Source organism: Primulina tabacum, chromosome 15 (assembly GCF_025594145.1).
Source record: "Primulina tabacum isolate GXHZ01 chromosome 15, ASM2559414v2, whole genome shotgun sequence".
Taxonomy (NCBI): Eukaryota; Viridiplantae; Streptophyta; class Magnoliopsida; order Lamiales; family Gesneriaceae; genus Primulina; species Primulina tabacum.
The window spans coordinates 36,157,631-36,172,789 of record NC_134564.1 but is presented as its reverse complement, the minus strand read 5'-3'; the positions used below and the strand labels follow the sequence as shown (position 1 = coordinate 36,172,789).

The 15,159-nt window shown below is 34.3% G+C and overlaps 1 protein-coding gene across 1 annotated transcript; it reads left to right on the top strand.

The window, feature by feature from the left end:
* Nucleotides 1-1,506, top strand: LOC142527523 (putative BOI-related E3 ubiquitin-protein ligase 2). Its single transcript, XM_075632353.1, is given in 4 exon segments — nt 1-280; nt 383-758; nt 856-1,014; nt 1,016-1,506. Coding segments are annotated over 4 exon segments (1,017 nt in total). The 5' UTR covers nt 1-224; the 3' UTR covers nt 1,442-1,506.
* Nucleotides 1,507-15,159: the final 13,653 nt, after the last annotated feature.

Here is a 15,159-nt window from a genome sequence, read left to right as displayed (position 1 = left end):
AAATACGCCAACACCCCTTGTTTTGCATGACCATTTATTTCTTCTCCCATTCATATTTTCCCTCTCCTTCTCTGAGTCTTCACCTCAGTCCCCAACCATCTCAGGCAGACCCAGCTGTTATTATTCTAATATAAATTCCCGCACAGGCTTAGGAAAGGGGGAGACACACTTCCATTTTTATTCCTTCTCTCAACGGAGAAAGCCAGGAAAATATACAGGTTTCGATGGCGGTTGAAGCTCGGCATCTCCATCTTTTTCCTCCACGGGTCCTTAGCAATGGGTAGGTTCACTTATTTCTGAGATGGGTTTTCAATTTTTATGTTCTCTTTCCTGGATGTTTGTCAAGGTATGGGTTTGAACATTCTCTGAATGAATAATGTAGAAATTTGATGATGAACGGTGTGGAAGTTAATGAAAACGTCTACGGAACTCCATTGGCATATGGGGTGATGACGCCTTTATCTGGGATGAGTGCGGCTATGGATCCCGCCGTTCTTGTGTACGGCTCAGCGTTCACGAATACTGTTACGCCAAAAGCTGTGGCTATGAAATCTGATAGTGGCATCACCTGCGCCATGCCTGTTTCGAGGAAGCGTTCGAGGGATCCGGTCAGTCCTCTGCTTTCGACGACATTCACGAACGTTTTACCGAGCCAGAATGCGAATAATCGTTGCGGTTCGTTCAATTTTCTCGGAGAGGATATCTCGTCACATATTCAACAGCAGCAAATGGAAATCGATCTTATCATCTCCCAACATGTACGTACTTGTCGATATTCTCAGTCCAGTTACATTTTATATTACGATTCAATGCATTTGCAGTTTTAATTAATAATGCTGAAAAATATTTGGACAGACGGAAAAGGTGAGGATGGAAATGGAAGAGAGACGTCGGAGATATTCCACGCGGTTCGCTGCGGCTGTTCAACAGAACATTGCAAAGAAGCTGAAAGCAAAAGAAGAAGAAATAGAAAAAATCGAGAAGTTAAATTGCGCGCTGGAGGAGAAAGTGAAATTTACTCAGTGTTGAAAATCAGATATGGAGGGATTTGGCACAGACAAACGAAGCTACTGCGAATGCTCTGAGATGTGATCTTGAGCAAGTCCTGACTCACGTGCAAGATGAACACCAACAGCATCTGATACAACGGTGCCGGGCCGATGAGGTGGCGTTGCTGGACGACGCACAGTCTTGTTGTGGCAGCAACTACGAGGAAATCGGCACGCTGGCGTCGGCCGAAAACCAACTGAGGGACAACGCAGATTACGGGGTCAAGAGTGGGAACAGGACTTGCAGGAGCTGCGGGAAAGAGGAATCTTGCGTGTTGCTTTTGCCTTGCAGGCATCTGTGTCTTTGTGCGGTCTGCGGGTCGTTTCTGCTCACTTGCCCCGTTTGCAGCTCCATCAAAACCGCTAGCCTCCACGTTAATCTCTCCTCATGAATCATTCTTCCGCTTTACCTTCAAGAATTTATGATAAATAGAAAAAAAAAGAGACAATTTGTTCATTTTACTTGCAATTACCATATTGAAATTAATGGTCCTTCATATTTTGCCTAAAAAATCAAGGGGAACTCAACGGACCACCCATGTCAGCTCACCCACGTAGGACTCGCGAAAATGTCGCTGTAGTGGTGAAAACGACAGGGTTGGATTCGCGCGGCACCAAGGAAAGCTCGTCTGCTGTGCAATTTGTATAATGGGGTACGGCAACCCACTGTACACGCAGACATAGATACAAGAATCAATCCACTTGTTGGATTGGAGTCCCAAAAATTAAATATTTATTAAATTAATGTTAATATTAATATATTATGAGCAAGGACAAAAGTACGGAAAGCTTATCAATCTGGAACTAATTTAATGTTAATTTACGAAGAATTTATCTATGATAAATCTTTGTATATATATATATGACATTGTAACCGACGGCCAAAGATAGGGTAGGCATCGGAGACAGAGTAGCTAAGGTGGTGGGGCTAATCGATGCGCGTACCGTGCACGTGCGTGGTTTGTTTAAGTGGACCCAAACAAACCTCTATCTTGTGTCACTTTCAAAGGAAGCATGACAGAGTACCAGGATTAGACTACATGTCACCACATGTATAATAATAATGAATAATATCAATTAGTAATTAAATCTATGAAAATTCAGATCATGCATAATATTAAAAAATATACAAATTATCAGATTTACAATAAAAAATAAAAATTTCAAACTCAAAAATATATTAAACAATACAGTTTATAAAATTTTTTCTACTCAACTGTGTGTTTTCTTAATAAATGGAGAGATCTATTTATAAATTTTTTTTGAAAATAATACAAAAATAAATAAATTATTACATACATCATCACAAATTAATTTTTAATATTTACAATTTTTATTTTCAAAATTCAATAATTTCAGTTCTTATTCTTAACAAAATTCATGTTAACAAATGATGCATGAATATTTTAATAGACATGCATCTTGTCCTATTTTTTCACTTAGGAATACGATGTAGATGTAGGGTTTGTTACGGGCTTATAGTATAAAGTAAGTAAAACTAAAATAATTTATGTCCAGAAAAAAGGAAAAGGATAATATACCCCCCACGTTGTTAAATGTGCGTTCTAACCATGCCGAATACAATTAGGGAACTACTTGGCAATTTTTACAGGATACAATATTGTCAATTTGATATTAAATAATTAATTTTTATTATAAATAATAAAAAATAATAAAGTTATTGAAATATATGTATTTCATTTCGTATTTAAGTGGTGATATTTATATTAGTACGTACTTCACAAGTTTTGGGGTTTACTAGGCAGAGTCTATTTCTTAAAAGCAATTAGATTAGATTATGCGTTTTGGTTTCAATACGTCCGAGAGTAATAATTATTTTATGTAAAAAAATCTTATCAAAATGTGATATATAATTTAAATAATTAAAATGCTTAGACGACTTTGTCCAAGAAAATTGTTCAGTTCTCGCCACGTCCAGCAAGTCATGTAAGTCATGTAGTTCATTACATAGTTTAACAAGTTTTTAGGTTTAAACTTGATTTGTCGGAGATAATGTTTGTTGTCTCATATTGATTAGATAAACTATCTGAAATTTGCATTTATAAACTTGAAAATCCTTTCAATTGAGTTAGCTTTTATGGTTAAGTAAGATTCAAATCCAAATTTTAACATGATATCAGAGAAATTAATGTTTCGATTATGGCTCAAATTCTACCATTATGTGTTAGACTGCCAATAATTGGATCGTCCGTTGTCTTATAAACTTCACGTTCCAAATGTTTATTCCTGGACGTGAGCGAATGTGTTAGTTATTTCACATCGTTTGGATAAAATCTCTAGAAAATTTATATATAGATTTGAATCATCATCTTCCTGTGGGGACCTGGACGCTAATTCCAATTTTAATTATTCTTAGAAATTATTCAATCGATTATAATACACAAGGTCTAAATTTTTTTTTTAAAATACAATGCGGAAACGTAATGTAGATCAATCTGAATTACATATTAAGCATAAACATACAAATCTTGTATTGTCTACGATAATTCAACTAGGTTCAACTACATATCAGTGCTGAAACCTAATTTAATTCTGAGCCCGGATCTCCACGCTAACTAGTCCTGCCTCGTTCTCTTCTTGACCATGATCCTGTCCCACCTGTTGTCATGCACGCATACAAACAAGACAACAGCCGGATAACTCCGGTGAGAATTACATTCCCAGTATAAATCAAGTATACATGCAATCATATAAACAATATAAAAGCATGAATCAGATATACATAACATGTATCTAAATCAGAAACATGAATCGATATCAACTATCAATTATACTTTAAATATGTACCACAATCTGTAACATAATTCAATATCAAATAAGGAATCACACTCTGTGACTCTCAGACTCAGACTCGACTCATTTCTAATCTAGGGATCCCAATCCAAATAAAAACGCAACGTTCTCCCACTTACTATGCCCCAGCTAGATGGTGGTACGTTCTTAGTCCCAGACTTTGGCTGTCTATATTGAAGATCTGCAATAGGAGTCGGTCTTCTCCTCAGTCTATCAATATATATCCAAAAGTCCAGTGACTCGGCGGTTCTGCCATGGCGGTTCTGCCAAAGACTGGGCGGGTCTGCCAATTCTGACAATGTGCAATGGGCCATTAACAACTCTGTCCTAATCTAGCTCTTCTGTCAGTGACTCTCACTCAATAGCTATCTGTTATACCATGCTTTTCTATAAATCAGTAATCAAGCATATTCATTCAAATAATACAAATGTATGAAAAGCAATAACATACAAGTATGTGATTTAAGGAAACTCAAGTCCAATCTGACTTAAGTCGATCTCCCGATTCACATTGATTTATACCTTTGTCTTCTCGGTCTGACGAAGACGAAGTCTCGCATTCCAATCGGTCCATACCCAATCTGGCAATGACAATATCAAATATGCACAATATCAATGTACAACTTAATTTAAGACATGTTCTGATCAATACTCAAATCCAGACATAATCTAGTCAATGTCAACAAAGTACGATACAATCTCAATCAATACAAAATCTGATCAATATCAATCTACTGATGTTTCGACGGCATTACAATACAGTCTCGATACCCCCGTCAATCTCAACATCACAAAGATAATACCAGAACTCGTCATCAGTATCAGTACAACTCATAATCTGAATAACAATACAACTATGATATCGAATCTAATCAAATCAACTCTGAAAATCATAACAATTACATAAACAGTCTGTTTTCGATCTGACTTCAATTATATGATGTCTACTATATCAGAAACACCATATATGATTCATATTCGATTCTGACCATATCATAATTTCAAATCATATCTAAACGTAACAAAACTTACGTCCAGTTGTAGCTGTCGTCGCTAGGAACTCGGTGCTGTACTCGTATTCAAGGCCCGCACATATGCGCCTGGCTTTCTGCCCGGCACTTCTGAATTTATCAACTCGCGTATATGCGCGCACTCCGCTCGCGCATATGCGCGAGACCTACTGTCTCGTGCACACACTCACTCGCGCATATGCGCGACTTCACCCCGCGCATGTGCGCCCAACTCTCTGCCTACCTCGCGCATGTGCGCGGCTCACGTCGCGCATGTGCGCGCAATGTTCTGTTATAGCTCCTTGGCTACTGGACACCTCGTGTATATGCGCGCCCTCACGCCGCGTATATGCGCGGGGTCTTCTGCCCAATTCGCGCATGGCTCGCGCATCACGTCGCGCATGTGCGCGAATGGCACACCCTCACACCTACTTTGCGTGTCTTTTCTCGTCTTTTTCAGTCTAATCCTTTACGTCTATAATCACATCGATTATCCCCAAATCATTTCAGATTACGGTAATCAAATTCTCGGGCCTTACACTTCCAATAAGTTAATTTTTACAGTTGAGTTAAGTGCAAATCTAAATATTAGGAGACAGCCATCTTCCTCGCTGGTTAAGCTCTTGATTCATGAATTCATCAGTCATATGCGATGTAGAGTAAATTTTTTCCTTTAAAAAAAACTAATGGATTCATCGTTTTCGGAAAAAGAAAAGGAACCATAAAAGACAATCTCTGTGCTCGTAATTTCAGGTCTGAATTCGTGAAGGTTGATATAATGTATTTATTACAATTAAAAATAATAATATTCGGCAGATTCAATATAGAAAATTGTCAGAGAAACAAAAAAAAGGACATGGTGATGATAATAAATTTACGGTGAGAAAAGCTGATGAATTAGGGGAGTTTTATATTATTATTATTATTATTATTATTATTATTATTAACATCTCTTGTTTAATTATTATTATTATAAACATCTCTTGTTTGCATGCCTGATTTCCGAAATGCGTTAAAAGATTCTTTACAGATAACAATAAAAACATAAAACTAATGGGATGCGTGGGACCTATCTAATCTTGTTACTATTTCAACCTCTGATTTTGATAGCTTATAATTTGATCCTCTTTTTTTAAAAAATTATTTTTTAATATTGATTTGTCCTTGTGTACATATAATTTATCAATTCTTTTATTTATTAATTAAATAGATATTTAAAGACTGTTTTTACTCAAAATATGCTATCGTTTGTTCTAAACTCCGGCGGAGTTGGCAAAATCTAATGGGGTTTGTTAGGAATAAAAAATATACGGTAATGGATATTTGATTTGCTGCCGATAGTAACTAGTATTTTTTTTTTACATAATTTAATTTTGTAATTTGAAGTTTTTTAAGTTTTTTTATTAAAAAAAACAGATTATTTAATATTTTTCAATATTATATATATATTGGAATTGAGGGGGCTGTGGGTATCCCAATCAGGGAAGGAACAAACGTAGAGATCTTGGATGGCCCAGCGTGTTGAAGAGGAGCATCTGTCGCTTTACGACCGGCATGCCCTCCCCATCTACACGTCATTCCTATTTTTCAACCCTCTACTCCGTGGTTTCCAATTTTCATAATAAATATATACTCCTTTATTTATTTTTTAAAAAAAATTCTCATCGTAGAGATGAAAGGAGGGAGTAATTCTATGTAATGAACAAAAAAACGGAAGTTGAGAAATTGAGGGGATTAAATTAATTTTTTTAAAAAAATCATATCTAAAATATAGAAATTTATAAGAAAATTAACAAAATGATGGTCCCGGAATTATGTTTTGAACTCACTTGGAGTACATTTTTCTTATATAATGTAGTTAAATGTTAGACCTTTGATTATCAATAATTATATCAATTTTCACAAAAACATAAGAGATTTATACTATCTAACGATATTAAAATAATTAAAAAATACTCATAATATAACATGAACTAACCCGGATCTTTCAATAAACAAAATTTGTAGATATCATCGAATGACGTTTGTCGGTACACAAATTTCAATTCTAGAATGCAAAAGACATTGACGGAAATTGGCTCCAACTTCCATCTTCGGGCCCCGTTTTGTTTATTACGAATCACTATCATCATTATTATAAAAGTTACATAAAAACAATAATAAACACTTAATTATATCTACAATTAATACATTGGAAATATATTTTTCCTCCGGGCACTGATTCTAATATATATTCAATAAATTGCCAGACGGATTTACTCAATCTATATTTAAACAAAAAATAATACTTCTGAGATGAAAAATAATGTATTCAGAGACATAGTCTGATTGAAGCTTCATATAATAAAATTAACTAATGAAATGATCTCATATTAATTTTTATACAATTAGTAATGCTCATATTTTACATATTAAAAATTTTCTAAACAAAACTTATCTTTTTAAACTGAAATCATCTAAATTGAAAACAATTTAACATTAATAGTTCAGTATTATTTGATCAACTTAAAAAAAACAATAACACGTAGAACGTCTGTGCATCTTTCACTCCTATAAATATAAGAATCTGATGCCGTCCTATTTTATTTTATTTTTCACAAAATCATGATGCCCATCCTTTTAAAATATCTTTAATTCCAATCCCTTTAGCTCAGTCTAAAATTGGTTTTTTTTTTTTTTTTTTTTGTCTCTTAGTCACTATTTTTTATGTTTCAAAAAATATAAAAATTTATCTAAGAATATTGGCCTTTTAAAAAAAATTTATATATAAAAATATATGATTTTTTTTTAGAAAGTCCTAAAATGCGTCTGGGCGTACATGGTCACGTCACTTTTGATAACGGGGCCCAAATCGGACGGTTGATTAATTATCTATCTTATCTTTGAGATTTAAGTGGGAATTGTCAAAGGAGAATTGAGTGCAAGCTAATAATTGTCGTAATTGGAACTTATCACGGAGTGGGTGCTTGGATCAGTTGAATGGTGCTGTGTGTATTTGGGATCAATTTTTTCAAACGAATCATCACCTCAAACCATTTATAGTAATCTATTGCATCTCAAATTCTTATATGCACAGGGAAAGTGAAAAAAGTTTTTTTATGTAACACTCCTTGTAAAAAATTATTGTATGTATTAATTATAGAAAATTAAAAGAAATTAATTAGACATGTTACATATAATTATATCGCTATACAATTTAGTGCACAGAGAAAAATCACATACTCATTCATGCGTCATGGTTAAAAAAAAAATCATTAAATTATCAAAACAATACTAAAGCTTAAATTTGCAATTGGTATGCTATGCATTTGGGGACATAGCGACTTAAAAAAATGATTTTACCCATAAAAAACGAGCAAACCATGGATGAAGTGATAGTCGAGGGAGAGAAGAAAGGAAGGATATATGCCCATAGCGTGCTGGTGCTCTTCTCTTCTTTTCATAATCAACTTTTTGTACAATGCATGTAAGGACATGGAAATGTGTTTGTCACACCATTTGTCCATTATCGAGATATGTACCAATTTTCAGATAAAAAGTGGGGACTTCTAATCAAATACTTAGTTGGAAGCATATAAATTTGGATGCTGCCAAAGCTAGCATGATGGGTACCCCTCTGCTTTCTCACGTTACATTTTGTTAACGGTTTCCCCACCTCTATTGATCGTATGGAAGAAAAGTGACAAAAAGATGAATTTTTATTCCAAAAAATCAACTATATAATCCATCCATTATTCGCTGACGAGGCTAAAAAAAAAAAGGTTCATTGTTTGTGGTAGCTAGTAACAACCCCACATACACTTAAAAAGAACCATCGAAAGGCGGAGTGGCGTCGATTCTTTGTTTCGTAAGTTTGTGAGTACCATCTTTAAAATTAAAGAAAAACGAGAGCATCGGAACCCACTTAGCAAAATACGTGTTCTAGCCTAGGACAATAATGACTGCTTGCTTCACTAATCCATTAGGTAGGAAGAGGAAATGGAGATTTTGGTGGGAACCCCAACTACCCATTAATCTTTGCTTTATATTATGATCACATTTATGCTCACCGGCTATTTTCTTTTTCTCAACCTCACTTGTTCAAACACGAAATCATTTTAGTGGGAAACCTTTTCCGGTGGAGCCAAATGTAGACGAGAAGTAACACATGATCGAATATCGATATCCAAGATATACGCCATGAAATGGATTATCTAAGTGAGTGGGTGACATTAATCAGCTACATTTGTTGACTAGGTTGTTGATTAGATGATATTTAAATATATCAAGCTTGAATGGCAATAATATTCATGGAGCAAGTATGTAAGGCTGTAACGGAGTAGGTAGTTGTGGATTCGGGACTCATGAGATTGGGCATGTTGGAAATTTGAATCAAATTTAGAGTTTGAATAAAAATTATGTCTCATGAACGTGGGAGTGTCTTTTGGCTCTCTACATTCTTGAGTTAATTGAAGAGTTTTGGCTCTTCATATTCTTGAGTTAATGAGAAGATTAATTGAGTTAATTAATCTTGCACGACTCTTGGTGTGTATTTTGGGGCTTATAAATAGTGTCTTCATTTCCTCATTTCGAACATATGAAAATCTTATCTCTTGCAAGCATTCTCTTGCATTTCATATTGTTAGCTTTTCATTTGGCATTCGTTAAATCTTAGCAATAAATTAATGTACGTTTTCAGTTAACCGTAGTAGTGTCTCTTGCTAAGTCACTGCTGGTTGTTCCGTTGTATCCTGGGAAACAGACGTCCAACACGATCCTCGAAGCACATACAGGAGGGGATGAATTTGTTTTAAGGACACTGTACTTCGTACAGGTCTCGGTTTGATTTACTTTAAGCTTTGCTCTACTGTGTTTTCTTCACCATTTAGTTCATTGGTTTTTACGAAAATTACTGTACTTTATCGTTCGATATATATTGTGCAACAGGACATGCCGATGTTTTTACAATGGGGGAGGGGGATTTCTTATCTAAATTTCATACAAGTGAGATTTGAATTCGATGGTAATTAGTATGCTCCAAAATAAACGGAAAAGTGATTCTAAATACTAATAATTCGATATCAAAGACTAGTGGGGAGGGATATATAGAATGGATAGATGTCCTCGTATGTTTTGAAATCTTGCCCGACTTTTTTGTCCCATACTTGTTTCCAACAGTGAACTAAACAGTAAGACTAGAGATTTGAAAGGTGACACGACCAAGAATCAGCCATCCACTTTTAAACCAAGTAAATTTCCACACCACCACTATATATGGGAATGCATAATGCTGTGTTGGCAACTACTACGTGCATAAATGAAAGAATCCCTTTGGCCCACCATTGCTGGACTTTACAAAATCAACACCCCCTACCCTACCCTACCCACCAAGTTGAGTGCATGATCAAGACCATCAAAGTGGTCCTCTTACAATTTCCTAGCAATGTGGGTAAAATTTTTCATGTTCATCCACCTTTTAGATTACTTCCTTACTAGAATAATTAACATTCCAATAGACGTTGGCCGACCCGCTACGCAATTTCCCGTTCTACCGAGTCACCGTCCTCCTACATCTTCACCTTCCTGGAGATTTTTGGATCCACCAGCCATGTAGATCATTTGCTATGCCAACTCAAGAACTTACCTATTAAAGGGTCTCTATTGAGCATACATTGCACCAAGCACATTTACTTAATTTTACCAGTGAAATAGTCTGATCACAAGTTGACATTATAGTATTAAATTGGAAGGACAGCTATTATAACTTAAAAGACGTGGACTTTCAAATATTTAATAAGAAAAAGGCAGTGCTTTAGTTACCCATCGAAGCTGAAGAAATTGCCAACCTCTTACGGCATCATGAAAATATCGTAAAAATTGCCTATAATTAATGCTTAAATCAGATAACCTTATACCACACAATTCATTAAATTGAAGAAAATGAAAACCACTTAAAGTAACGCCAAAAGTCTCTGGACTTGATGATACAATCTTTTCTACTTAAGCGATAGGTAGTATAGATTCTAGCTCCCCACCCCCCAATATATGTATCAAAAAGAAGAAAAACCTTCCAACTTACATCATGGTTTTACTAGCCACTTCAGGAAACTTGATTGTAGAGCCGGAGTTATTTAAGAATAAGATCAATGCGTGAAAATATATCTTTATAATTCATTTCAACATGTATTCGCTCGGGATAAAAACAAGCCAAGTTAACAATTATAACCCACGAGAACAATGAAGATGTGACCCCATTGGTAACGAGGGCCACAAGGCCATAATTAGCCACAGATGGTCCTCTGATTATTCCACAAGAGCTCAAAATTTCAAAGTTGTGATCAGAAACCCAATCTTGTCAGTACAAAAAAGGGTCACCCCACAACAGATTGCAATTCATTTAATGCCCTCTGGGCCACCTGAAAAAGGCCTGATATTATGAACTGCAAGCCTGTTTCTGAAAGTATTCGAAATTATTAAATTGATATCACCGAATCTGATATTTTGGGTATTATGATAGGACGGAGACTGCAGGCCAGAGCCCCACCATTGCTATTCTGTCAATCGATGTAGACTTTGTAGTTTTAGGAGACATGGATATTCCAAACAGTTAATGCTCATTCATTTCATCAACGTGAAATGTAGGTCGACTTTTCCTTGTATTTGAGCATGGAAGAAAAGGACAACACACCACAATTCTTACCTATATCTCGTTATTTCTTTTTCACGTGGAAAATATTTTAACTTCACTTGCAATAGTAAATTTTCATCTCAAATGAAATCTAATCTAACCATTTTTCTCGCCAACCTAATATACGAGTGTTGCAATAGACAGTATGCGAAGGATTTTGTTTAACATGACAGTAACGATGATGACTATTGTCAGATGTTATAACAACTTGTGACAATATGGTGCAAAATAAAAAAACACACAAATAAATAGCTTAATTACAAATAACATATAGATAATTATGCACAAGTGTCCCAACTCAAAATAATCATTAGAAAATAAATCGAGTTTATAAAACAAAGTGAAGAAACGAAAAATTATCTTTTTTAACAAGTTAAAGAAATAAATTGCATCTTTAAAGATCAATAACAAAAATAATCAACACAATAACGCAAATATGTGTTATCGAAATTCGGAGCAACAAAACAATTTTTCAATCAAGACTTTGTATGAGTGTTGTCTTCAAATATCTCTAACATGCCACGCCAAAACTCTGAAACAACGATGCTTCGTCTTTGCGAGTTTTTCGAATCATTTTCTCCTTGTTCTCTCGTATCTCACTCGTCTCGTATCTCACTCATCTCGCTTCACTCTGGTGTGTGTGTGTATATATATATATATATATATGTATGTATATGTATACGATCTTGATAGAATTTCTTGAATAGATTCTTACAAAAAAAAATAAAAAAATTTGCTTTTCTTTGTTTCTTCTCTTTTTGATTTTGATTAGTGCAACCGTTGGATTGTCAGACAAATCTGGAATTTCATATTCTTGTTCAACGGTTTTCCACAAATCATTAGCATCCACATACACTTTCATTCTAATATCCCACGCTTAATAATTTGTTTGATCATACAATGGCAGTGCAAATGCTGTGAAATAAATTTAGGAATTATTTTTGAAAATTTTTAAATCTCATAGATCTCTCAAGATCATGGTTCTTGATACCAATATATTGAATGTTTAGAAAACAAAATAAAAGAATAACAATAAGAGATGATATTAGAACGCAAAAGAATAGTTTTATCAAGCAACCAATATTTATGTATATATTATAAGAGTCCTAACTAAAAGATATTATAAAAAGTATACTACTATTTGTAGATAACAACTAGATGCCTAAAATAAAATAAAGATATTATCAAAATCCTAATGTAATAGTATATAAAACAAAATCAGTTTAGTCATACAAATCAATAGTGATGATACCAAAACAATTTGGATCAAAACCTTAACCAATTCTCTTGTTTTTCTTGATTGAAAAGCACCATTCAAAGATAAGATTATTGGGACAAAGTGAAAGATAAGAAAAAAATTTATTTTCTCTCACAACTCAAAGTACTTTGCAAGGATAAGGTTATGGGGAGAAAGGGTTAAGGTAGGACCCTCCTTGTTCATGAAAGTCATAGTGGAGCCATTTGCTGAACCAATATGGACTCAATTCTTTTAACATCTTGGTTGAATGAGAGACAGGAATCTAACTTTCCACAAGGGATGCTATTTTAGTGATGCAAGAACATAAACGTTGGCCCCGTTACATATATAAAGAATTTTGATCAAGCAAAAGGACTTGCATTTATAGGGTAATTTTTTAAATTTGTTTTGGGCTAATTGAAATAACTGAATGAATTATCGCATGAAAGTTGTCTATATGGATTTATGGTTCCCATATCTCTCAAATAAGAATTACTCTAGATTCATCAGATGAGTTTTCGAAATTTTTCAATGATTTAAAATGAGTTCTTGAACTTTAGTTGATAGTTTCCATCTTCTTTATTTATCCAGCAAAAAATTCAAAGTGACTCGTGAATCATATAGGCCTAATAGTATCCTCCATTGAACCCTAACTCGAGACGGCCAATATAGATGATGGAGAATAATAAGTTGGTAGTATCTCCATCTCTTCAATTCTGGATGAAACGTTCTTCCTCAAAGATTCTAAACTTTCCAAATATCCCTCAAGTTCTTAGATATCTATCTCCTCAATTTGCTGATCCCACCAGAATTCACGATTCGTTGCAGTACCAATCACTTCCTTCTTCTTTTCTTCCAACATTCTAACCGCCTCCTCGTACTCAGTTCTGGCATCATCTATATGGCTGATATAATTAGTAATAAAACCATCTCCCATATCGAATCTGTGGCGCGTGGATTCCGCAGATGGGCTGTGGAATGCGTAAAACTTCTTTGCCGGAGATTTTACGATAATGGAGAGTTCCGAACCGCACAAAATGCATAATTCACTGGCCTTTTTGAATAGCCCTATTCGTCTTTTGGTGAACGTGACTTGCAAGCTTGCTTTTTTCTGTATTTTTTTCATTTCAATCTTGCGACGACCCACTGTAAGTTTCTTCCTCTCATTCAGGTTTTCCATATGCGACGACATATAAAATTAGGAGAAGTGTTCTTCCCCTTAATTCATGTTCCTGTTGTCATTGTGCAGTATGCAAAAACCCATCAGAAAAGATGCCAACGTAATCGTTTTAAACAAAAAAGATGCGATTATCGCGTGATACGTTAAAATCTATGGAAATTCTACAGTAATTGCGGTGACAAACACATCAGAAACGTAATTCTCCGATAAATCATAGGGAAAAAAAAACAAATCTTTGAATGAATTTATGCAAAATACCTTGAAATCGACGAACACCAACGGAAACAATCAAAAATCAATCGCCAAAATCGAAAGCGAGCAAAAAAAAAAAAAACAGATTTGAGAGGCGGATTCTGTCGTGGGTAAAAATGCGAGTATAATTCGGAATTGAAATCCTGCGAACTTCTTAGCCAGGCTGGAAACAAAGAAAACGCGCTTAGGCAAACCGAAAGACCCAGTACAACGGGGGCATCTGCTATCGTGCGCCTGTGATGCAATAAATTGACATATTGATATATTAACTAATATAAATTATTTAATTAAGACAAATTAAATATATAATCAAACTAAAATATCAATTTCATCATTGACATAAATTATTTTTAAGTTAAATAATCATCGATAAAATTTTTTTAAAAAAAATTATTTAATTTATTATATTTTATTAAATTTTAGGATACAATTTATTTCTTTTTGCTTATTTTTAAGTTGCATCTATTATGGACTTTCATTAGATGAGAAAATTGGGCTTTCTTAGGTTATGTATGGGCCTTTTTAATTCCGAAGTTGACAATAATGAAATAAGCTTTTTCTTTTCGACTCAGAATCTAATCTTATCTTAAATTCAAACTGTATGCAAAATTATCTTTAAATTTTGAAATTAGGATTAAAATACACTTTCAATTTTAAAAATAATTCTATGAAATTCAATTGGTGAGGCAAAAGGGGTACCAAATACCAATTACAAAGGATTTGGTTGCACTGATGGTATAGAGATAACACCTCGATCCTTAATTTTATATCATTGCATTTTGACACCCGATGCATGTATACATATTAAATTTTTTTGTAGTAGATAATTTATATGAAAAATTTAGAGATTATATTAAAATTTAAAAAGTTTTTTTATCGTGACTTTTATGTTATTTGTGATATATAATCATTTAAAAAGTCATATTTTATTAGAATATGATAGTTATATA